This window comes from Ipomoea triloba, chromosome 5, assembly GCF_003576645.1.
Source record: "Ipomoea triloba cultivar NCNSP0323 chromosome 5, ASM357664v1".
Classification (NCBI taxonomy): domain Eukaryota; kingdom Viridiplantae; phylum Streptophyta; class Magnoliopsida; order Solanales; family Convolvulaceae; genus Ipomoea; species Ipomoea triloba.
The window spans coordinates 29,399,548-29,426,665 of record NC_044920.1 but is presented as its reverse complement, the minus strand read 5'-3'; the positions used below and the strand labels follow the sequence as shown (position 1 = coordinate 29,426,665).

Sequence of the window (27,118 nt, the reverse complement as noted above, 5' to 3'; positions counted from 1 at the left end):
CCCCCCCCCCCCCCCCCCCCCCCCCCCCCCCCCCCCCCCCCCCCCCCCCCCCCTCCCCCCCCCCCGCCACTCCCTCCACCCCCTCCTCCTCCTCCGCCACCGCCTCCTCCATTCTTCCTTTTATGCCCTTTCTTTCTCCCTCCTCCTGACCCTCCGCCTCCACCTCCGCCTCCTCCGGACCCTCCACCTCCTCCGCCACCACCACCTCCTCCTTTTCCTCCACCACCCCCGCCACCACCACCTTTCCCTCCACCGCCACCACCACCTCCTCCACCGCCACCGCCACCTCCTCCACTCCCACCACCACCATTATACATCGCGGGTTTTTGACTTGCCACAAGCTCACTTGCAGCTTCATTACCTGGCCGTGGGTGGTCGTGTACGGCGGAAACGTTCCTATTAGAATCAGTTGCGTTAAAATGAGAAAGCCCATTGTCCCCTAGAGCTGCTCGACGACCCATCACAGCCCCATCACCAAACAATGGATAATGAACCACTAATACAAGCAACACTAGGCCGAGCAGCCTCAATAAACCTCCCATCTTATCAATCTTTCTTCCAATCTCAACAATTATATTGAGACCTTGGAATTTGCTTCAGCTATTTATACTGATTGGAAAGCTAAGCTCACACTTTAGCTGGATGTCTGGCTGTCTGTGAAAGGTCCCCACATCTTCAAACAATCAAACTCCTTGTAATAGCTTTAATTGCTTAAAAGTGGGTACAAAAAGGTAGTGACAACCCTAATGGTGTCCTAAACAAGACAAAGGATTTGTTTTTATACATGTCTCCTTGTGTATGGGCGGGTGATTACGACCCCAGTTTGACCGCGCCTTACACTTGCTCCAGCCAACCTCGGAGGGGTCGATCCAAACTCATAGGTTCTGGTTGGACTACCTTGGGCCGACCTCAAGGTCAGCCTAATTTTGTTCAGTCAGCCTCCTCTCAAGGTCAGTTCTCACTTCAACTTGGATCCATTCTTAATATATCTATTAAAATTAATCAAAATATGTTAGGTGTGAGATCAAATACATGTAATATTGTTATAAATATCCAGCCTAAAAAGCTGCAAACGTTAGGTCCATTATTTATATTTTATAATAGAACTGTTCCATAATTGGAATTCAATTTCTTGGCACTGAATTTGTCCCCACCGTCACTCACAACCGAAAGTGTAAAATCTTGAACGTGAATATATCTGTGTTACATACGAGCGATGAATGTTTCCTTTCCATGCTTCACTTAGGCATATAACTAATCCAATTTTAGCTTAATCGTCTGCTCACCAGCTCTGGCTCACTTAATTGTAACAATTATTAAGACTCGAGTTGTACTTCTTTGCCGCCCCAAAATTTCTTATTTTATTATGTTGGGTTATCCCAAAAAGTTTCGATATACTATTTTAAATTATGTCTAGCCAAAGAGATAATAGTCTAAAAACTATCTTACTCAACCTTTTAAACAATTACTTTTGCACTTATTATCAACTCCAACTTGGAATTGGTAGGATAGCTCTAAACAAAGATAATGCCCATGCATGGAATTCATGAAGTTGAGATGGAAGTTATGGATGGCTTTTGCTTGACGAATGAGATTTGATTGGAGAGGTTGAAGAAGCTATTAGGGTTTTCAATTCACATCATGAAGTGTAGTCCACGTGAAGGGAAGGGATGAACGATATTAAAAAATTTCTATATATTAAAAAAAAAAAAAAGTTACCAATTTATGATTTATATTTTTGGGTATTCTAAATTGGCTAGTACAGTGGCATCCAGATAAGTTCCACTATCCAATTCTTGACTCACTCCCATGTGCTCTATATTAGAGTTAAATTATTGTTCATCATTAGTACCCATGTGAATGCTGAATATAATTTTCGTTTTCTTTAAGCATTTTTTTTTTTTTTTGGTGCGTACGAGGGGCAAAAGCCCCGGTGAATTAATAGATTCTCCTAGCAGCGACTGACTTGGCATCGCGGTCCAGAATGTCATGGATACCATCGGGAGGAAGAGTCAAAAGAGTAGTCCCCCACCTGCCGTTGTGTCCCATGTTAGCCAAGCGATCCGCGCATTGATTCCCTTCCCTGAAAGTATGCGTGAGCTTGAAATCATCCAGATGTCTAAAGTATGCGTGAGCATTTCTATGTTTCTATATGCATGACTATTGTTCAAAAAAAAAAAAAATATATATATATATATATATATATATATATATATATATATATATATATATATATATATGCATGACTATTGAATTGCCCACGTTAAGAATATTATGTTTCCAATTATCTTAGCGGGGTGGTTCGAAACTGAGTGAATTTGCCTAATTAAAATATTTGTATCCTAAAAAAATAAATCTCAAGATAAGTAAATCTAATTTCTTTTTTTTTTTTTTTTTTGAGTTCTACTGACTCGGTTACAATGTAGTATCTGTTCATAGCTACTTTCTCAACCTACTGAAGCACAAAGAGTCAATAGATGCCTCCACTGAGGCTCGAACCCACTCCCTTCCACATGGGAGTGGTCTATAATCTTTCTAAAACTATATATATTATATACATAGTAATACATATACATAGTGTTGTGGGGCTTAAATAGTTAAATGTATGTAGTTATATACGTATACATGTATATTGTTTTAAGAACGAAGCGGGGTAAGGAGAGTACTCCCCATGCCTAACGAAAAATTAAAAATTTTCTTATTCGTCACCCTATTTTCTTATTTTTATTTTTATCCCTGTCCTCATCAAACAGGGAGTCGGGTTCCTCACCGCGTATAGATACAATTGCCATCCTAAGAGTAAGTACCCATTTTTTCAAAAATAAAATGCATGCTTACATGGTTAATGGGTTTAAAGGTTTGTATAATGCATGTAGATGTGGAAGTGGGTTTTGCAATGATTAATATGTCCCAATTAATTGATATGTTGAGGCAAAAGCCGTGGCCCGTGTTACCTAATGAATGGGCCAAGCATAGGCTAATCAAACAACACTACACTACCCAATTCCTCTCCCATCCATTAGCCTATAGATCAAAGGAAATTGATTTTCATGTAATTAAGCAAAAATTCTTTGACTCGTATAGTTAGAGCCTATTATGACACCTCGTGGTATAACAAACAAAATTATATTCTAACAACTTTGAACAAAATTTATACAATTAAGTTGTCTCACTCCTCGTTTTAACTTCATTTATTGGTCCTTACTAACTTTTATATATATATATATATATATATATATATATATATATATATATATATATATTCAAAACTAGGTTCATAATGTTATATAGCGTGACAACTTATAATATGTTAAATTTCTTAAATTACGAAAAATAATTTAATTCATGAAAAAGCTTGCAGTTGCAATGATAATGTATTTGTTGTAATTTAGATTTTAAAAAGAATTTGGCCAATTTTGTATAGCATATATGCATTGATAATGTATTAAATGCTGAATTTACATATACATGCATATATATGCTGAATAATAATATATGTTTTCTTCTGCTTTACTTCCAAGTTACATTCACTTCAATTTAGAAGGTGAAGGTATATAAGCATCATCATATCCCTTGTCTCGAATAAAATATACTAGTGTACTTTGTTAAAAATATATACAAATTTTTTTTCAAAGTCTTAACATATGAAATTCACAAAATGATTTTGAATGCAAACCAATTCAATCATATCCACTTCACTTCATTCACCCACTCAAAAGCAACCAAATACCCACCACCCATCAAGAAGAGAGCATATTGTCTCAATAAGGCCTTATGTAGCTAGTTAGTTGAGGAGGCCATATTGGTAGCTAGTGATATATATGATTCCACATTAATTAAGCCTACCAGAGATCGTAGAGTGGCAGTACGTTAGGGCAAACATTCACTTTTAAACTAGTTTTTGTGGTGGAGTTAGGGTTTTACTTTGAGTGTTGTATCATTTGGTACTCTAAGCTCGTTGAGAGGTCAGTGCATGCAATGAAGTGAAAGCTATCCAGAGTAAGAGCTATCTATTTCTCGAGTGCCAATCTAGCGGAAGATGTCAACTAGTTTGTGTTGATAAGGTTTGAAGTGATCGAAACCATTCAAATGAAAAAAGAACTATCTAATTTTGAGAAGAGTCAGGAGTGCGAGCCTGACGGTATCAGGTAATTATGTAATAATTAAAGTTTATAATTTATCACCATGAAATTTTGACATATTTATCAAGAATTGAATCGGAGGTGAGGTCACAATGACCACAGATTGAAGTAAGAAACCAATGCAGAATCTGAGTTGCACCGCATTAATTTTTTTTTTCTTTTAATAAAAAAAGTCTTTATGTAGCTTAATGCATGTTCATATCCTAAGTGACGTTTTATTATGGGGACTTGTCATTTGTCAATTACGTATGACTTGAACTATTTTGTGTCTTTAATTGCTTTCGAGTCTATACTTAATTAGAATCGTAGTAACCTTTGTTGTGTTAGATATATTTTTTATTATTGGTTTATCTATATATATTGATATGGATAATTTATTAGCTTATATTGGCCTCATACTCTCTTTTTTTTTTTTTCTTTGTTTTGTTTTTGTTTTTCTGGCTGGTTCCTCTCTTCGTTAAACTTGACCAATAGTTATATATGGACCCGGCCGTTCACCTTATAACGTCAACGAATCACAATTTATATACTGAATGTTCATAATTTAATTTGTGAACATTCAATATATAAATTATGAACATTCAGTATATAAATTATGTACTTTGAACCCGAGTCTATAGAATAATTTGCCTTTTATCATTTTGAGCGTATTTGACTGGTGGTTGAAATTTCAACCGACGTCAATTAAATAAAACTTCAAACTTTCCTGCTTTTTAGGGGGTTGTTAATAGGTAATTTTCAAAAAATGTTAGTTAAACTGAAACATGTCCTTCAATTTACTATTAAACCAGTATTGAGTCCTAATCTTTGCATTACCTAAACTTTGAGTTAAAACAAAAATGTTAGACTTAAAGCTCATTTGCAATCCCTTTTCATTAATTTGATATATAGGCCATGTTTGGTAAATGATTGTTGGCTGATTGAGTTAGCTGATTAGGTTAGAAGGTATGATTAGTTGATAACATTGGCTGATTGTAGAAAGTTGTTTAGTAAAATTAGCTGTTAGCTGATAGATATTTGGTATAATTTCTTTTCTCAAAAAGCTAATTGAAAAGGCTGCTTTGAGTAGCCTTTTGAATTTTAGTATTTTGGAGTTACAAAATATTTATTAACCAAACAACTAATAGTGGTCAAATAAGTCAAAATTGACTAATAGGCTAATTATTTACCAAACATGCCATAATCCCTCATTGGTTGAGTTTTTGCAATTTGTGGTAGAATAAGAAGGTTGGGGTTTTCCACACTGATCGATGTTTCAATTTTCAAAGCCTATAGGCTAAAACCCATAGTTACTTAGTGAAGTGAATCTTCAATAATGAGTAGGTGGGATGTGTAACTATGGAAGTTGGAAGTTAATCTGGTTTATATGCTTAGCTCAACTAATTAATTAATTATAATTAGTTAAACGATAAGTGTCAAATTAGCTGGATCAGCACGTACAACCATATATTCTACCAAATCAGTGAGCAAATTATATAATGATAGATGTACTCCATCATGATATACCATGAATTCAAAAGTTAAATATCTCACTGAATTTTTACATTTTTTAAACTGGAGTACACGAGTTTTAAAACTGTAAATTTGAATCCATAATTATTCAATTTCAATTTCAATTTCTAGTGATTTAGCCGAATGTACTGAAATTGAGAAAAATTGAATATATAGTTGTGGATTCAAATTGACAGCTTTAAAACTTGTGGACTCCAATTAACAATATCCCAATAGTTATAGGACTAAAAGTGAAATTTTCTCAAAAAATTTATGAAAGTGATATTGATAAATTCATGTTTGCCCCAAAATATGTGGGGTGATGCTATTTTGTCATGTAATTATGTTTTAAATAAGGTACCCAACAAGAAACTAAATAAGACTCATTGCAAGTTGTGAAAAGGTAGGAAACCGTCATACCAATACTTACAAGCGTGGGGTGTCATGGAAAAGTATTACTACCAACATTGAAGAAAAAATAGAGTCATAAAATTGTAGACTGCATGCATTTTTATTGGTTATGCACTTAATAATAACACTTATCTGTTCTTAGTGTATGAGTCTCACAACCTGATCCATACCTAAAAATACGATTTTTAGTCAAGAAATACATCATTATTATTTGAATATGTATTTCTAAATAGGTTGAAAAACCTAATATGTTGAAATGAACATTCGACTATGCTATAGATAATGAGACCAGAGAGTTTGAAAATGAACCTAGGCCAGAGTTGAAACACAACAAACGAGTTAACATTGAAAAGTAATTTGGTCCAAATTTTCTAACATTTAGAGTATGAGCCAAAATTTTAACTTACTTATTATAAATTGAACATAATATTCCAATTTGTTTGAAAATGAATCTCGAACTTATATAAAAGATGTGACTTCTATCAAATGACCGATGGGAAAGATGCTATAAAAATAATGGTGAATATATTTTACATAATCATACTTAAAAATTAGATGATATTCCTCTTGGTTGTAAACCATTAGGATCCAAATAGGTCTTTAGATGGATGTAAGATAAAATTATATGATTCCATTGATAAGCATAAGGTTCAACTTGTAATTAAAGGTTACAAGCAACATGAGGGCGATGATTACTCTGATACTTTTTCACTCATGACGAGAATTAATTCCATTAGGATGATACTTGTCATCTCAACATTGCGAAACTTGGAAATTCATGAAATAGATTTGAAATTGGTTATAGAACAACCTACGTGTTTTAAAGTTTTGGGCATAGAAAAAAATATGTGAATTGGTTATATATCACTGTATGGTTTAAAACAAGCATCAAAGTAATGACACAAGAAGTTTGATTATAATGCAATAATTACCATAGGTTTTAAGATAAATAAAAGTGACAAGTGTGTATACTTGAAAGGCATGGTTAATGGTTGATTGTCCTTTTATGTTTATATATTGATGACATACTCACCCGTTGGCAGTAATGATCAGATGACCAAAACTACCTAATACATGTTAAATTTAAAATTTGACATGAAGGATATGAGTTTGGTGGATTTAATCTTTGAGATTAAAATCATTAGAATGTCATATGATCTTGTGTTAAGCCAATTTAATTATATTGATAAAATCCTTGGTAAAATCAACAATGATGATAATTAATTGACTAAGGATCTAATTGTATTGATAAAATCCTTGGTAAAATTAACAATGATAATAATTAATTGACTAGGACGCCATTATATACGTATACTAATGTATATCTATCAAAAAATCGAAGCAAGTATATTTTTCAAGTAAAATACACTAGGATTAATAGAAGTTTGATGTATCTAATGAATTGTACTATGTCGATTATTGCTTTTGCAATGATTAAACTTAGTAGATATACTAGTAATCCTGGTGACGAGATATCCAGTAGTATTATATATACTCATGCACTTGGATTGCATTGTACAAGATATCCAGTTGTATTATAAGGCTAGGGTATAACAATGCTAATTGAATATCAAACATTAAGAACTCTAAGTCCTGAGTGGCTATGTATTCACGTTAACTGATGCAACTGTATCATGAAAATTCTCAAAATAAATTGTAATAGCTAGATTCACGATTGAGTCTAATAAACTAATAACCTTAGCTTACTCAAGAGATTGAATGGATGTGTCATTTTCTAGAGTATTTATTATTATTATTATTATTATTATTATTATTATTATTATTATTATTTGAAAACATGGGTTTGACATTGTTAGAAATGACATTTTTTGGTTTTGGAGTTAGAGTAAATAAGAAATTAATTAATATTGGAGTCGGCACTTTTAATGTGGGTATTAATTATTGGTCCCATCCATATGTGGTTCTCAACAAGGCACGCAGCCAAAATTTGGCTACCAGTAATTATTACCAGATCATCAAATACACATGTGAATGGAAGAAATATACGCATGTGTTGTAGACTTGTAGTCTTGCCCCAATCTAGTGTATGTTGTGCGTGAATCGTGGTCCACACAAATTGTAGATTATGATTTAAAAATACATAGAATATATTATTATAATTTATAAAATACATTATTATAATACACAAAGTATATTATTTTAACTCATAAAGTATATTATCTTATTTCTAAAATTTTATTCTAACATATAAAGTATTATTCTAACTCATAAAATGCATTATCTAACCCTAAAATATTCCTTATTCTAACACAAGTGTATGTAGCACGATTTTTTTAACGTTAAAATGTATTGTATTCCACATAGCTGTGTTAACTAACATTTCTTATAGGGTTGTACAGTTGGTCATTAGGTTAGGTGTGTAGTCAAAGAGATCTAGAAAATCTAATCCCTTTGCAAATTTTGAATAATTATTTTAGTTGAAGTTTGGAATTTATAGTTCTAACTAGTTATAGGTTAGGTGTGTAGTTAGAAAGATCTAGAAAATCTAATTCCTTCCCAAATTTTGAATAATTATTTTGGTTGAAGTTTCGAATTTATAGTTCTAACTAGTTATAATATGCGTATTGCACGATTAGATTAATGGTTAACAAGAATTAAAGTAAATAAATATTGAGTATAATTTTTAAATATTAAATAATTAAGTATTTTAAACTTGTATTTAGTTAGAGATACGAATTCAACAACCTGATTCAAAGGAAAAAATCGATATCTGCCCCGATTAGGGCCATGACAATGACATTTTCTCGCCCCTAATTCCTCAAATTATATATATATATATATATATATATATATATATATATATATATATATATATATATAATGACTATAGCGCCGAGTGTCGTTATGTACTGTGTTAATCACACAATCACTAGCATTTTTGTATTTTAATGACTACAGTATAAAGAACATTAGCATTTGTACTTATTGTGTCTAAAATCAAGGAATTAGATAGCATGGGTAGCTCAGTTAGTCACAGAAGTGAAGTTTTTGAAGAAAGATTAGAGATTAAGTCTTACCAGCGACAGTGTGGGAGTAATTTCTCTCCTTGTGCGCAGTAAGCAAGCCCTGACTAAGTACTGTGTTATTGTAAGTATTGTTTAATGTTTTCAAGTATTTTGTAATACTTTTATAATTTTATTTAAGATATTTGGATGAATGTTAGATTAATTGGGTATTTAAATATATCATTTTATAAACTAATTATATAATTACAATTATATATATATGATATTACGTTATATCCAAAAAATCAAGGCGGGGAATCTCGGCCCTGTCCCAGAAAGATCTCTACGAAGATAGGGATGGGGTAATTCCGCATCCTTGCCTGGGAACGGGTGAGGACAAGGAATGGAGATTGATTTTGAGGACAAGGACTCTACTCCTCGCCCCCACATCACCATGTTGTCATCCCTACTTATAAGGTCGTTCCCATTAGCCAAGTTTGGCACAAAAATTAAGGAAACAAACTCACTCATTATATTTTGAACAAATGGGAAGTAGTACTTTAGGGTGAAATTTTTCTCCTGCAATTTGGAGATTTTGCAGGGTTATGGTGGGCCCCACCATTTAAGACTTCCGCGCCTCACGCGTGCGTGAGGCGTGCAGTGCACGCGCCCGGCTTTGTTTTTGTTTTGTTTTTCTTTTTTTTTTTCCTTTTCTTTTTTCTTGCACTCTCATTTTCTCTCTCCTAATCATACCTGCAAAATCCCCTTAAAATCCCATTACTATTGAGGAGGGCCTAATAGGCATGTCCTAAATTGTCCATAAATTTGTGGTTTCCAAATTTGTTATGCAATCCTGGGTTTCCTTCCCTCCATCATCTCTTCCACCATTTCACTCTCTTTCTCTGAAAAAATGGCGACCCGAACCGACAACAAAAACGGTAGTAGTAATTAAATATGAGTATTGATGTGGATAGTTATAATCAAGAGAAAAATGATCTCCTAATAATTTTTATATTAAAATAAATTAAGTCTTCTTAATTCGATAACAATGAGTCAGTAAAATTTAAATTATTTTTTGTTAAAGGTGACATGATTATAATTTATAATATGATTACTAGTTGTCAAATAGTAATTAAAAAGTTATCCAATTAAGTTATAACATATATATTTTCAAAAAAAAAGTGATAACATATATATGAATTCATAAGTGGTGTTATATATGAATTATTCATCTTATAAACTCTCAGGGGGCATTTGGTTCAAGGTATCTTAGATTACCTAGGTAATCTGAGTCTGGTAATGTTATATTACCTTGTTTGGTTCAGGTTATGAGATTACCTGATAATGTTATATTACCTGAAAGCTTATGTGGCGGTAATGTTTCAAGGTAATGTGATTACCCCCGTTTTTTTTAGGTAATCTTATATTACCTTGAATTATTCCAACTTTGCCCTTGCTAACTAATCTTTATATAATAATAATAATAATAATAATAATAATAATAACAACAACAACAACAACAACAGCAACAACAACAACAACAACGTATATAAAATAAATATATATTTATATAATCAAATATACATGTGTATATATTTATATATTTATTTTTTTAATATTAAACATCGATATATTCATACATATAAATTAATAAATACACACACTAAACACACACATATATATAAATAAATAAACAAATAATATATATATATATATATATATATATATATATATATATATATATATATATATATATATTATTGAGGACATTATAGTAAATTACACATAACCTAAAATATAACCCGTAACCAAACAAAGTGATGTTATATCCCACAATCCAAACCAAACACATAAGGTAATCTTACATTCTCATAATCTCACATTACCTTCCTGGAGGTAATCATATTATCTGAGGTAATCCAAGATTCCGTAAACCAAACTACCACTCATTGATATTTTAAAATATTATTATTTTCCTTTATAAGATTTATTTCTTTTTGCAACCCGTTTATAAGATTTATTAGATAATAGAATTTTTACATTTAAATTTTTTAAAATAGAGAGAATTAAAGCATGTGCTCCATCCACAACTAATTTTAGTTGGACTGCACATATTATATTTATGCTCACACGCCCCCTCAACGTGCGCGGACACGTGGTGCGAACCCATGACCTGCACATATTATATTTATGCTCACATGCCCCCACACGTGGTGCGAACCCATGACCTGCACATATTATATTTATGCTCACATGCCCCCTCAACGTGCGCGGACACGTGGTGCGAACCCATGACCTGCACATATTATATTTATGCTCACATGCCCCCACACGTGGTGCGAACCCATGACCTGCACATATTATATTTATGCTCACATGCCCCCTCCCATGACCTGCACATATTATATTTATGCTCACATGCCCCCTCAACGTGCGCGGACACGTGGTGCGAACCCATGACCTGCACATATTATATTTATGCACATATTATATTTATGCTCACATGCCCCCTCAACGTGCGCGGACACGTGGTGCGAACCCATGACCTGCACATATTATATTTATGCTCACACACTGCGCGGTGGACACGCCCCACGATTTATGCCCCTCAACGTGCGCGGTGAATTTCCGAGCGCAACACGTGGAAGTCTCTTTTTGTTTGTGGGTGACGAGATTCGAACCCATGACCTGCACATATTATATTTATGCTCACTTTTTGTGGGTAACGCGGAGATTCGAACGCATGACCATTTGGGTGGCTCTGATACCAAATTAAAGCATGTGCTCCATCTCAACTAAAAGCCTAAGTTGATAGTTGGACTGCACATATTATATTTATGCTCACAGAGAGAAATTTTGTCTTATACATAGTAAATTAGTTTGCAATGAAAAGTGCATTTTAATTAAAGCATTATAGATTTGAAATAAAAAATTAAAATTATGTTGCAACAAATAAAGTTTGATTTAACTAAAGAGAAAACAATGTATTCTTACAATAATTATAGTAAGACATTCATATTCTTTTAGGATGAAGATTCACACTAGTACAACACTGTACATTTACGACTTTTGTACAGGACTTTTTGCGACCCTTGTACAAATTTGATAGTTGAAGGACCATGCGTTGTTAACTTGGATCATGGGTGGTTAAAATTTGAAAGTCAAAAGATCAGGGTGATCAATTTGAAAGTTTAGAACTGTGACAAAACTACTATATTCGGAGGATCACATATGACATTAAGTCTTTGTTTCTAATTTGACATTTATGCACTTGCGTATATATTATAAAAAGTGATTAGAACACGAAAAGGAAACTAATTGAATGTCAATTTTCACATTAAATGGGTTTCTTATCGAAGCTAAATGATGTAACATATTTGAAAGTTGAAATTTCCTGCCAGAAGAGATTTTCAGCTAGCTTGGTGCTTGATGAGATCCACATAATTTTTTTTAAAGAAAAAATAATTATTTAATTTTTTCATTTTAACTATTTGAAATTGTAAATAAGGTTCATATCGAATCAACGGAATTGTTAGTCCATTTTAATAAATTGATTGTCTATTTGACTTAATTTGTTACATTTTATGGTTTTGTTCAATCTCATAATTGGTTTTTATTTTAATTTTTGAAATATATCAACAAGCGAAACACTTCCAAATTCCAAAACAAGAATCGTAAGACTTTTACTCTTCTTTCTCAATTTAATTTTAAGCGAGATATTCTATTTCTTAGTTGTGGGTATTTGAATTTTTTTTAAAAAAAATATCATAATTTAGTCTATCAAATATTTAATTCGTCTGTCTAAAAAGTTAATATCTATTTGTATCTAGAGTAGTATAAGAAAATAAATAATAGATTATAATTTACAAATAATATACTTAATCAGATTGAGTTTAAAATAATTTTACGTTAAGAGAGTAGGTATTCACAGCGCTACCTATCATTAATTATACTATGGACCATTGTCCACCTTACATAAGGTACATTTTTAATACACTAAGGGCTCGTTTGAAAATCTAAAAAATATTTTTCAAAAATTGACTAATTTTTTGAGAAATATTTTAATATTATGGTGTTTGGCTGAATGTCTTAAAACTACGTTTTTCTGTTTGGCTGAAAGTTAATAAATTAACATTTTTTTGTTTGGTTTATTTTCTTGAAAATGAATATATATTTTTTAAACTCGAAAATGAAAATGAATATATTATTTTTAAAAATAATAATAATAATAATAATAATAATAATAATAATAATAATAATAATAATATGTGGTGATTTGGTAGTGGTGGTGGTGTGGTCGTGGTGGTGGTTTGGTCGTGTTGTTGTGGTGTAGTCGTGGAGGTAATAATAGTAATCTGGAATTTAACTTTAAAAAAAGAGGAGAATGAAGAGAGGGATGAAAAATAAAGAATCTAAAAAATGTCTTCCGACTAAAAAATTAGGAAGATATTTTCACTATATTGAGCTTATTTTCTGTTGAAAAGAATGAATATTTTCATTTAATTTCATTTTCCTTAGTATCCAAACACTGAAAATTCAAGAAAATGACTTCTAGAAGTCATTTTCCGAATTTTCAAACGAACCCTAAATTACTAATTTTTGAAAGCATATTATTTAAGTTCTGAATGCACATTATTTAGTATACTACTAAATAATAAATTTTTAATGCATTAAATAATGTATATTCGATATATTAAAATATACATTTCTTCATAATCCATATTTGCAACATACCCCATGGTCTACAATATAATTTGCCCCGCTCCACAACCATACCTGGCGTCAACATAATGTTAGATAAAAAAGTTTTGGAATTTAGTTTAATTATTAGAAGAAAGGTAGAGAATTGCAGCAGGATTTATTGAAATTGAATTCAAATGGTAGGTGATTTTGTTCGCAAACCGCAATGTTGTCTCCACGTTTTTTCTAAACTTCTGATTTGATATGATGGCATCAAAAAGGCATTCCAACTATATATGTCGGTTTCATTTCATACAAATAATAAAAACTGAAAATTTAAGGCCCTAGCTATCTAGCTAATTTATTATTACTTTTTTTTTGTAATGGTTGAATTAGGAGTGGCTGGTATAAGTCATGAATATATTAATTACTCGAGACTTTAATGTCAAAAGAAATAAATAAAATTGTCAACATCTCATTTAATGTCGAAATTTAAGTTGAAATTGATAACAGTGAACGACTATTTACAAGATGAATGATTTTAATTTTGATGCGGAAATTATTGTGAAATTAACACTATACTAGCATCACAAAATCTACATTAGTAATGAAAAAGCTAGCGAATACAGACGGAGATAAATGATTTAGTACGTAGTACTTGCAAGGAGAAACTAAGGTTCGAACCATACGTGCCACAAGAGTTTTAAGTTTCAATCAACAAGCTAAGTAATGTGAACATTTGACTGAAACCATGCAGCATATATATATACGTTCATTTCCCAACTTTTTGAGCATCATATATATATCCAATTATTGCCCCAATAATTCAACACTTACTAATATGAACATTTGACTAAGAAGAAGCAGATTTGTGCAGCAATCAATCAAGCTAATTAAAGCAAGGTGTGATGATATACGCAACATATATGTGAAAATGGGGAAAGGAATTTAACAGTAACTCTCATTTTTTCAAAACCACATACCCTAGCTAATTATAGATCGATTTATGTGGTCCAGCTTGTAGTCCGATCAGTTTGCTGACACACCACCGGCTGGGCATCATTTTTTGTTTCTTTCTTTATTTTCTGTACAAGTTTGGTGGGATAGGAATGTAGGTGTTGACCCATTCTCATTTTCTATGCCACATTTTTTTTTTTTTTAATTTGATCACATATTTCTTTATTACTCCAAAAGGTTACAAAACATATCCTTGTAGGTGCAGTGGAAGAGACATGCACAATATGATCTCTCTCCTTCTCTCTATATATATATATATATACACATAATGAAGGTGATTTTTCTGTGAAACGGATCGGGTCAAGACAAAAATGTAATATTACTCAATAAAAAATTGGTTGTTACTTATTTTAAGGTAAAGTATAATACTATTTTTAAACTAAATTGTACTCAGTAATATTTAGGGTTGAACAGTTGCTTATGAGAAAATGTATAATTCTAATCAACGATAATTTGATTAATTGTTACTTATAAGAAAATTTGTATTCTGTAATTTTTTTTATTAAAAATGTAATATTTGAAAATCAAAATGTAATATTTGGAGTTATAAACTTACTTATAAGAAAAATTGTAATACTTATAAATGAAAATGTAATATATATAAAAAAATATGACATGTCTCTAGGAGAAAATTTTTACATCTAATAATACTTAAAACACTATGCAGATTGGTACGTAGATACTCTGTGTGCTAATCATTGGCACCAACTTCAATTTTTTTTTTTAATTTAATCATTAAAATGGCAATGAGATCTAAGCAAAATAACTATATATGGAAAGTAACTATATATAGAAGGTCAACATATATATATATATATATATATATATATATATATATATATATATATATATATATATAATTTTTGTGAGTTCAAGATCGACTTCTTAACTTTACAAAAACAATATACATTATTATTGTATACTAATTAGTTTTTAGGAATAGTTGTTTATAGATTTTGATGATGTTAAGTGAAATATATAGTGTTTTTAGAACCCTCAAACTTTATTATATATTGTCTTGAGTTCATAAGAAATTTGAAGGATGTTGGCTCAGAAACTGCTTAAATATGATCAGAAGAAAAGCGATTGAAAGGAAAGGATTTGGAAGGAAGGCATGAGAAGAAGAAGACCCCAAAGAAGGGAATTAGATGAAAACCACTTTTCTATGTAATCCATGATCTTCCAAGTTCATTCTCTACTATCACCACAACAAAAGGGAGTTATTGTTGAAGTATTCCAAATGAGATAATCAACCTTAGAAGGAGTTCATACAACTATACGAGGAATAACTAAAAGAGTTATTAGACATATTCTAACTTGTATGACACTTACAAGTTTATTTTCAAGACAAATTAGTGATAAGTGGAAGAGTTCTTTTGAATCAAAGTGTGCTTATACACTAAATTGCTGGTCAAGTAAAGGATTTGTTAGCGAATTTTCAAGAATTTTGGCAGCTTTATGATGGCTACTATATATTTATTGAGTGACAACATAAATATTCAAATTGAAGTTGGTGTTTATTCCTACTCATTTATAAATAGAGGGCCCCTTGCTTAGAAAAAATGCTAAAAAAAGTTGTGATAAATCATCAATTTGCTAAAAGCTCAATAGGAGAGAAATTGTCAAAGTGCAAAATTAAGTTTTCTAAACTAAAAGAAATATCAATTGATTCTTTCTAATCCAACACTTAACTACAACTATCTTTCCCAGCTTAGGAAGTTCGCAAGATCATTCTAGCAAGGCGACTTTGTGATTGATCCTTGACTAACTCTTGATTAAGCAGTGATAGATAAAATGTTAATGTTCTCCTACTTATCACCAATTGATTTTAAGAAGGATGTAACAATTAGGTAATTAAAGAATTTCGTGATTAAGCATGTTTGGCTTACACGATGTGTTTATATTCCTTTTCTTTCCTTTTTTCAATGAAATAAGTACGCCTAATATCATTTTTCTTGGAGTTGAGTCGTTGTCTTCAAAAAGTGGAAGATAGCTTCTACTGTAAGGTTCAATGAACTATATATATATATAGTATTCCAGTCTAGATCGATCTGCATCTATATATCAATATAATTATATATGCAGTCAATGATCAGTAGCTCTTGGAATTGCTGCTTAATTCCATTGATAGAGAGATTGAGTAGCCTCATCGTTTTATATTAGTCTACCAAAGCGGCTATTAGTCCAGGATTCTGTGAATACACGAATACATTAAAAATAAAAATAAAACATCGACCTGTTTAGTCCAATTTTCTTTTCTCTTTTTTTTTTTTTCCACAACTTTCTCATCTTTGTTTTTTTCTCCATAAGATGTCGTTTAATAGTTTCCCGTCAAATACATTCCTTGAATTGGTTTATGAACTTTTTTTGAAACACTTTTCTATGAAATTTTAATTTTTTTTTTTTGATATATCCTTGCTATATAATTCAAAACTAGCTGTGTATAATCAAAGCATGCACTTGATCTAAAATTTACTATAATTGTATTTAGGAGGTAATTATAGTGAATTCTTCGAACCACTATAGAATTATCTATCTCATTTACATTACTTGCAATTTATTTTTTCACTATATCTACTCTCACACTTTACTCGAAAATTTCATGTTTAATTTCTCAATAATGAATTAACTATTTTGTTTTAGTTGATAATGCGTAAAATGACTTGTAGTCTTTTGAATCAAATAAATACAAGTTGTTAACACACCCAAAAAAAAAATGTTCTTTGTGCTAGTAACGACGTAAAATTATTTTTTGTGTTTTTGCCACAATCCACTAATACAATATAATAAGTTATTTACAAAACACTAATTTTAGCGGCTTAACCAAACCAAACCACTAAAGTCAAACAAACCTTTCAAAAATTTAAAGATTCACCATTTACCACACGCGCCAGCACACTATGATCAAATGCACCATCTGAATATCTGATCTCCATCACCTAATTAACAAACATATATAAAGAAAAAGTAACCCAAAAAAAAAACCGATATTATGTATTAAAAATGAATAAAGTTTATATATTTATTAGCTAGTATGAATTGCTGACATCTTAAGATCAGATCAGGTGAGTAGGTGAGTATTAACAGATAAGGGAATTATGTAGCAAAACTATTAAAAGAAACATAATATATTAAATACAAAAATCAGCTTGGTTGGCGTGAGTGGTCTTACACTCTTATTCCTTAAGAGAGATCAGGAGTTTGAACCCCATATTCATATGATACGGGCTTAAAAGTGCCTCCTACAATTAGGGTCAGCTCATGACACTCGTGGCCTGACCAAAATATATTAAATACAAAGAAGGATGATAGTACCAAAAATAAAACGATCATTTTCTTGACCAATAATATTATTTTCAATCACAGTTGACAAGTTGGGTTACACTTTAATTTAATTCATACTCATAATTCAATTGGTCAACCTTATTATGTTAAAAAATATATATAAAATTAAACTAAAATTTAAAAAAAAAAAAAAAAAAAATCTCTATCCAAACCTACTTGCCCATCAGCAAAAGAATTGTTATAAATAGATGGAACCCAGGCCCCATAATAAACGTACCAGCAACTAATATTTTGAGCTACGTTATTTTCAGTTTTTCCACACCCCCATAAACAACGTAACCTAACCTACGTACTCACAAATACAAACTATGGAAAAACATAATATTATTTCTGTACTTGAAGCTTTAGAGGCTCAAAAACACATGGGGATATACTTTGTTATCCCCTTCTTGTTCTTGTTTTTGCTGTCGAGGGTTCGCCGGAAACCTTATCCTCCGGGGCCGAAAGGGTGGCCGCTCATCGGGAACATGAACTTGATGGACCACTATTCTCACCGAGGTCTAGCCAAGTTGGCCGAACAGTATGGCGGGTTGTTACACCTCAAGATGGGGAGCCTTCACATGGTGGTTGTGTCCGGCCCGGATGAAGCCCGACAAGTGCTCCAAACACAAGACAACATCTTTTCCAACCGCCCGGCCAACGTTGCCATCAGCTACTTAACCTACGACCGGGCCGACATGGCCTTCGCTCACTACGGGCCCTTTTGGCGCCAGATGCGAAAGCTCTGCGTTGTGAAGCTCTTCAGCCGTCGTCGGGCCGAGTCGTGGGCCTCGGTCCGCGACGAGGTCGATAACGCGGTCCGGGCCGTGGCCATGAACTGCGGGTCGGCCCTGAACATCGGCGAGCTCATATTCGGGCTGACCCAAAACATCACTTACCGGGCCGCCTTCGGGTCAAGCCCGAGCTCGGGCCAAGGGCAAGACAACTTCATTAATATTCTCCAGGAATTCTCGAAACTGTTCGGAGCTTTTAACGTTTCGGACTTTTTCCCATTTCTGAGCTGCTTTGATCTGCAAGGCTTAAACCCTCGGCTCGCTAAAGCCCGGGCTGCCCTCGACGGCTTCATCGATAAAATCATCGATGATCATATCCGACGGAGGAATAAAATCGACGGCGGCCGAATCTCCGGCGACGGAGCTGAAACGGACATGGTGGATGAGCTGTTAGCTTTCTATAGCGACGAAATGAAAGTGAACGAATCATCAGATGATCTTCAAAACGCCATTAAACTCACCAGAGATAACATCAAAGCCATCATAATGGTAAGTTCGTTAATACCTTCAATTCTTTGTTGCTAACTAAACCAAATCAGGTAATGCTTACTTTCAAATTTGCTTTTATTATCGGATGACGAATAGAGTTTCGTAATTAAGATTTCGTTACACCCCATAAATTAATTAAGAAAATTTAAAATATTATCTAAATCTGGTCGTCACGCCAACTCGACGCCAATGCTAACGAAGGACTAATATGACTTAAACTTCAATAGTTGAATACCAATTTAGGTACAATTAAAAGTCATAGAATCAATTTGAGAAAATGTGATAGCCGAATAACCATTTTGGGAATTAACTATACTTTTAAATGGTGATAAACCACAACCATATATAATTTCGGTACGCTCGTGTTATGTTTATGCTTTCTAAGTTCTAACCCCCACCATACACGTTGTTAAACAGGGTTTTCTAAAACTCCCAAAATACTCTATATAACAAAAAATCCCAAAAATATGGTCATTATTTACTAAAATTAGTTATAGTACCCACAGGATAGCTCTGTTTCGTGTTAAAGTTTATTATTTATTAAAGTATAAATTCACTATTATTTGCATTTGGTAAATAAAAATTTTAAAATAAGATATTGTTTTGAAACGTTAACCCATAAAATTTAATACCAAAAAAAAAAACCTAGGTTATGAACAGACACCACCTAAGTTTTTTAGATACGCTCTAACCTAAGTTTTGTAGGTTAAGCACACTACGTAAATGTCAACCTTGCTTGAGACATGCATGATTCGAACTTAAAACTTTTCTTATGAAAAATAACGTAGTTATAAATCTTAATTTGTCAGAGAATAAAATAATATCAAGTGTTGGGAGTAAAAGATTAGGCGTTGATAAGTTAACAAAATAATTTATGTATTTATCGGAAATTCTTTACTGCCCAAGTGCCCACTGATCTGAGATCATTCTTACCAACTCTAACTTTGATCATATCTTTAATCTTTATTAATTACATTTGAATCATTATCATCACCTAGTTATAGATAATACTCATCATTTTCATTTGGCTTATTAGTTGGCTCACAATATAATTAATCTTTTATCCATATTATTATCACTGTCACAATCTTCGACTACTCTCAAGTTACCTACCCCAACTCCCCTATGATCTCCACCCAAAACAACAAATCTGTGTTCACCAAATAAAGGTTAATCACTTCATCCTATGGGTTAATCTACCAATAAGACATGAGTAATAACGTAATGTAACAGTTATGTTATCGATTAAGGTTAAATTTGTTATTTTATTTTTCTCCCAAATATTGTCTACTGAACAAATTCGTTATATATGTTATTATATTGTTCTTAGGATGTAATGTTTGGTGGCACTGAGACAGTGGCGTCTGCAATCGAGTGGACAATGGCGGAGCTTATGAAAACGCCGGAGAATCTCAGGAAGCTACAACAAGAGCTTACCGACATCGTCGGGCTCGACCGAAAAGTTGAAGAGGGTGACTTGGAAAAGCTCACATTCTTGAAATGCTGTCTGAAGGAGACTCTCCGGCTCCACCCACCCATCCCTCTACTCCTCCACGAGACGGCGGAGGCCACCGAGGTGAACGGGTACTACATCCCGGCGAGGTCACGTGCCATCATTAACGCGTGGGCCATCGCACGTGACAAAAACTCTTGGGAAGACCCGGATAGTTTTAAGCCCGAGAGGTTCCTCAAGGAAGGCATGCCCGATTTCAAAGGGACCAACTTCGAGTTCATACCGTTCGGGTCGGGCCGGCGGTCTTGCCCCGGCATGCAACTCGGGCTTTACGCGTTAGAGTTGGCCGTGGCCCATCTTTTCCATTGCTTCACCTGGGAATTGCCCGATGGGATGAAACCGAGTGAGCTCGATATGGATGACGTATTCGGGCTCACCGCCCCGAAAGCAACTCGACTCGTTGTCATCCCTACTCCCCGGTTAAATTGTCAGCTCCATTGACCAAGCTGAAACGAGTCGACTCAGCGCGCCATTCATGCATGGCTCATTACATGCATGAATATAATAAATGAATAATGAGCGACCCAAATAGGAATAAATAAGTGTCTGCATATCTTCCCTACTTTTCCTGATCTCTGTTAAGTCTTTAGAACACTAGCTAGGTAGAAATAACAAAAAAAGAATCTATCCTATAATTTGCATTGGTTTAGTATGTATATGATCGAGTATGATTTGGAATATCAAATATATGATATAAATGAATATAGATAAGTATATATTTTATATATAAGCACGAGCAGATATATCTCTTCTTATTTGTTTAATTTCCACGCGAAGATTAGGATTATAAATTTATTTCAGATCCTTTTGTGTATTGAATTAATTAATATATATAAAGATCACTGCAAATATTATGAAGTCTTACAAGGTCTAAACAAAAATCTTACACGGTCGTTTGAATTGGGGATTCTAATTTGCTAACGTATACTTGAGTCAGAGTCATTAAAATCTATACATATTTATTATTAACAAATTTCCTCTCTTTGATGATGCCCAAAACATTCTTAGGAGATCATGAAAAGCTTTAAGCTAGAAATAACATGTACTTTTGCACACTCAAAGTGTACAATGCAACTTACGCACACACCCAAAACAATAATTTATGGATACTTATAAATTTGAGAGTACAAAAGATTTACAAAAAGTGAATCAAAGCTTCAATAATACTCCTATCATTGTGGGCAAAAAGTGAATCAGCTTTAAGGAAAATGTGAGTGTCACAAACTTTGAATTTTCGTGTTTGACCGTAGACTAGAATTTGACTGATCTAATTTTTCAATTTGGAATGTTTTCCAACATAACAATCTTAGAAAGTTGGGAGAGAGGACAATACATTTTTCACTCGGAATATTTCAACTTGAACAATTTTTATTTTTTTTTCATTTTCTATTTTCTAGTATAGATTTGAAAAAAATAAAATAAAATAAAATAAAAATCCAGAACAAGCCCATAGTATTAAGTTTCTCATCTCGATCTGATGTTGCATTGTTGCTTGCTGTGGGTCGCATTGGACATGCAGATTAATTATTGGCAGACGCAAGTGGTATATATATATATATATGCTGTTTTAAATTTAATGGCAATCACGGGGTTCACCAAGTCTTTCCATATGACCATATGCACACTTGGGATCTATTATGTACTCTAAAGTTTGGATCTATTATCTACTCTAATTTTGTTGATGATTGGTTTGGAGAGTCAAGTCTAACATCTTATCATCAAAACATGGTATTAATTATTATATAAGAAAATAAAATTATGTATTTGCTACAAGTTATAACTTTTTGGACTAGTCATAGGCGTTTAATCTTACAATTTATATCTAAACAGGAAAATAAAATGATGCATCTACTATTAGTCATTTTCTGCCATACTTAGAACAAGATTTTCGGCATAAACCATAAGTCTTGTTTCCGTCGGAAACCAATTTTTTATAAATTTTCTGTTGTGCGTCAAACACGAGAAATGAAATTATTTTTTGAAAAATGATTTTTTTTTTTTAAACATTTCCTAGAAGCCATTTTTCTTTTTTCTAAACAACTATTTTCAAAAATTGAGAGTAAAAAAATTTGGAGTCCATATAATATTTTTATTTTCAACTGCAAAGTCACAGGGAATAGCGGACATCCATTCCCCCCTTATCCCGAAGCTAAGCATCTCCTGGAGAACAAGATATTGGACCATAATAAGCTTGACAGAATAAATGGCATTCAGCCTTTTTTTAACCTTCATGTTCCTTGGAAAAGATATAATAATAATTACATAAAGACAAGAATACAGATAAAAAGAACAAAATTATATTCCAGGAATAATAACAATGTCAAAACAAACAAGAATTGAATGTCGTCACATGGTTCTCGAAGCTGCAGGCCAGGTACCCATCCAATGTTCATCACAAATTCTGCACCCATTCATTGCCATCAATGAAGCTAAGAGAGATGAATGGTCTTGCCTCCTCCTCCGTCAGCTCTCTCGCCCACCGCACCCTTCCTCCGTGCCCCGACCCCGGTCCCGAACACTTGAATTGCCCGTAGAACACCGTCCTACCAAAATACAATTTGTTAGGACGTTAAGTGCTAAACTTAACCTTTTAAGACCCTTATCCTATGGCTAGCAACTTTATTTCTGTATGCTGCCACACATTTTCTAGAAGTAAGGTGTTGCCTTTTAAGCTCTACACGGACAACAATGGAGCAAATACTAATTTTGGTCTCACAAGATTAATATAATGACAGTTCTGGTTCACATGTTTAATTCTTACCAATTTTCATCTATGACTATTATTTTAATATCAAAATTCATCAGTCCGGTCACCTCTTCATTTGAGAAATGTTAAAATATGAAAAGGATTAAGAGTATTTTTGTCATTTTCAAATTAAAATCCCAATTTAAACATAAATAAAGGGATTTAAGCCCTAAAATCGATCTCAATTCGCAATTCTCGTCCTCATAAGGTAGGATAAGGAGGGTAATTGCAAATTGGAATAAATCTTAGGCTTAAATCCATTAATTCATGCTCAAATTGGGATCTTAAGTTAAAAAGAACGAAAATACCCTTAAAATTTAAGACTTCGACATGTCTTAAACGGAAGGGTTACCAGTGTGATTAATTTTGACATTAAAATAATAGTAGTGAATGAAAATTAGTAGGAATTAAACATGTGAACCAGAATTGTCATTTTACTAATACTCCTTAGATTAAAATTGGTATTTGCTGGACAATAATATATCAAAGCTGTGTTTTTTAGAAGAAGAAGAAGAAGCTAAGGAGAAATCAAAGGGACAGATACATACATTTCCCTGTGCTTATCTCCCCAATTATACCATCCAGGAGGGGTAATGATCTTATCCATGTAAGTGTAGGCAAACACCACCCTAGAGAAAGACCCCCATGCCCTGCCCAAGTAAAGTGCGCCTGCAGAGCCTGTGACTTTGCAGTTGACAAAAGAGAAGCCTGTCTCCTCCAATAAGCTCTCTCTTTTCTGGGCTGTCAAGGCTCCATAGGTATTGGTTTTGGCATGCAAATGGCAATTCTCGTACAGGGAAAGCCCATCCCCGAATATGAAATCCACTGAGCCTTGAATGTAGCAGTTCTTGAAGTAATGTCTCCCTCGGTAGTCATAAAGAGTGTCCTGTGCCCCAACGAACTTGCAGTTAATGAACGCCGCCGTGTCCGCCGAGATCCTCATCGCCACCGCTTGCTTCCCCAGCGCCCCCGCCGCCGGTGCCGGCGCTTTATTCTGTCACCTCAAACCCCACACCCACATAAATAAATATATATAATAACGCAAGCAAGCGTTTTATTATATTGAAGTATGTGCTCCATCTCAACTAAAAGTCTAAGCTAATAGTTAAATTGCATACAACACGTCTTTTTATGTGGGGATGTCGAAATTCGGATCCTTGACTTTTGGCATGGGGCTGGCTTCTTTTTTTTTTTTGGATTTTTTCCAAAGATATTCCTCAATTCTACAGTCAGACCCGTCGGTCCATTCAGATTGGTGACTTATATCAAATTGAAATATGTGCTCTATTTGAACTAAAAGTCTAAGCTGATAATTGGATTGCATATTTATGTTTATATAGTATATGCTAAACATATATGAGAATTGAAAGAAAGAAATATGTCTTAGAAAAATGCATGGTGAGTGTGACTGACCTTGAAGGTGATGTTTTTGGCTATGAAATAAGGAGAATTGACAGCAAAAGTTGCAGACCCATAAGTGCCCAAAGGCAAACCATTCTTCCCTATTCGATCAGCCGTGTCGTTCCACTGGATAATTGTCTTTTTTCTACACTCTCCTTGCAAAGTGATATATCCCATAGTGGCTGGAATCTCAATCTTCTCCCTGCATTTTCAATCCAATAGTAAATTTCATATGAGTTAGGCTCTGATATCATATTATAGTGGAAAGAATGTATTAATTCACAATACAATACGGTTTAAATAGGGAAAATACAAATAACTCTGTATCAAAATTACAGAAGAGAAAGTATAGCTAGTAGGGTCAGATGAACCCCAGACCCGTAATATCTAACAACAAAGATACAACTTTTACATTTGTGAAAGATAAGGTACTGAACTTGGCTCGACCTTCCTAACAATCTCCTAGTCACTTGGACTTGGTGTTTAGGCCTCCGCCCAACAAATCTGGTACTAGGTTGTAGTATGGAGTAGAATGTGGGAGCAATACCTGTAAGTGCCACGACCAACCGAAATAACGACCCGACAGAGATTAACTGTCGGGATTGAATCAATGGCCGCTTGGACAGTAGTAAAATCACCCAATTTTGGGTTTTTGTTGACCTTAATGGTCTTGCAGGGCTGGAATTTGTTCTCTGCTATCTGGAACACAGAATGGTTCCTAGAACCAATGTGCTTAACCCAATTCATGTAGCCATTGTTGGCCACAGTTAGACTGTTAGAAGTGCTGCAATTAACAGAGGAGAATGGGCAGAAGAGGAAGAAGAATACTATGCAGATGTGTAATCTCTCTGCAGAGTTCATGGCTGTAGTGTGGAGTCTAAAGACAATTTTGGGAAATATATAAAGTTGAGAGGAGAATGTTTGGGAAAAGATCAGATAGAGGAGGAGAGAACGAAAGACATGCAGAGCATAGGGGGAATCTGGCAGGCCAGCTCATGGCTGTATTCTACCTACTTATCTTCTTAGTTCTTACCATATAGTAAAGGAGTTTTTTCGATTTTGGTCTCACCACTATTGAATCATTTCTACATTTCGTTACTAAGTGTTATCTTTTTTTACATTTAATTTAGTCACATAACTTTTAAAATTTTGTCACATTTGATCTTTTCCGACCTAATTTTCGGTCAACGGTGACTAAATTTTTAGTTAAAAAATGTCATAAGAACGACGACTTTATCCTTCAAGATAAACCAGATTACTATTATATACACTCATGTTCAATAACATAGAGATACAAATTTAATCACTGGTGACCGAAAATTAGGCCGGTGAACCAAATGTGGCAAGCTTTTAATAGTCGCTGTTGGAAAATTAAATAGCATAATATCTTTATGAAATATTTATATAAAATTTTTATAGGTTTAATTTGAATGTTTGAGTTAGTTCTCACTGTATAGTAAAACTCTTTGTATGTGTAAGTCCCATATAGGAGGGGATTGAAACAACTCATTGGTATTTAACCTCCAATGGAAAAGAACAATGAGGCATTAAATAGAATGGACAAGCATTTAAAAAGAAGACAAAGTAGTGAAGAGTTTGGATAAATCTATATGTTCATCATAATATATGAAAACATTCTGGGTGTCTAAAGAATAACTACCACAGATCAGACAGGCATAATGAACTTTAGAGTAAAGAGTGTTTTGTTGTTATTGCCCACATCCTTCATGTGTGCTGTCAACTTGCCTTTTGGTGTTTGTTAGTGTATGTGTCTCTCGTCTCTGTCAACCTGAATGACCTCGATCAAAACCAATCAATTACAACAAAAACCTATATTCTATTATATTGCATGGAAGGAACTCTCAATAATGATTAGATTTTTTTTTTTTTTATTTTTTTTTTTTTTGCATTTTGGGAATGTTTCTCCTACAAATTTACTAAAATTTCATAAAACATTTTTAGAATCGTTTTCATAATTTTAAAACTATTTTTCTAAGAAAAAAAAACTAGTAAATAATTAACATTTATAAGCATTTTTTTAAAAAATATTTACATATACACTTGTTTTTATTAATGGAACAAATTGACCTAGAGTATGTACGAATCAATAAGTTCACATAATAGAAATGGTAAAATGGTAATTA

At 33.3% G+C, this 27,118-nt stretch overlaps 2 protein-coding genes across 2 annotated transcripts; one reads left to right on the top strand and one right to left on the bottom strand.

Annotated features, from left to right (window-relative positions):
* The first annotated feature begins 18,277 nt into the window (after window positions 1–18,277).
* Window positions 18,278–21,552, top strand: LOC116019196 (cytochrome P450 84A1-like). The gene is made up of 2 exons (XM_031259341.1): window positions 18,278–19,314; window positions 20,645–21,552. Exons 1-2 carry the CDS (start codon window positions 18,361–18,363, stop codon window positions 21,266–21,268), a joined length of 1,578 nt encoding a protein of 525 aa, XP_031115201.1. The 5' UTR covers window positions 18,278–18,360; the 3' UTR covers window positions 21,269–21,552.
* Window positions 21,553–23,018: 1,466 nt separating this feature from the next.
* On the bottom strand, window positions 23,019–25,943 carry LOC116019486 (probable pectinesterase 53). The gene is made up of 4 exons (XM_031259705.1): window positions 25,522–25,943; window positions 24,987–25,176; window positions 24,122–24,567; window positions 23,019–23,370 (listed from the first exon to the last, which is right to left on the bottom strand). The coding sequence occupies exons 1-4, from the start codon at window positions 25,833–25,835 to the stop codon at window positions 23,220–23,222; spliced, it is 1,101 nt and encodes a 366-aa protein (XP_031115565.1). The 5' UTR covers window positions 25,836–25,943; the 3' UTR covers window positions 23,019–23,219.
* Window positions 25,944–27,118: the final 1,175 nt, after the last annotated feature.

Excerpts from the sequence above, each read along its gene's own strand:
- LOC116019196 (XM_031259341.1), top strand. The coding sequence starts at position 18,361 with ATGGAAAAACATAATATTATTTCTGTACTTGAAGCTTTAGAGGCTCAA. Across the intron at positions 19,315-20,644 it reads ACATCAAAGCCATCATAATG|GATGTAATGTTTGGTGGCAC; the intron begins GTAAGTTCGTTA and ends TATTGTTCTTAG.
- LOC116019486 (XM_031259705.1), bottom strand. The coding sequence starts at position 25,835 with ATGAACTCTGCAGAGAGATTACACATCTGCATAGTATTCTTCTTCCTC. Across the intron at positions 24,568-24,986 it reads CCAAAAACATCACCTTCAAG|AATAAAGCGCCGGCACCGGC; the intron begins GTCAGTCACACT and ends TTGAGGTGACAG. Across the intron at positions 23,371-24,121 it reads GGAGATAAGCACAGGGAAAT|GACGGTGTTCTACGGGCAAT; the intron begins GTATGTATCTGT and ends GTATTTTGGTAG.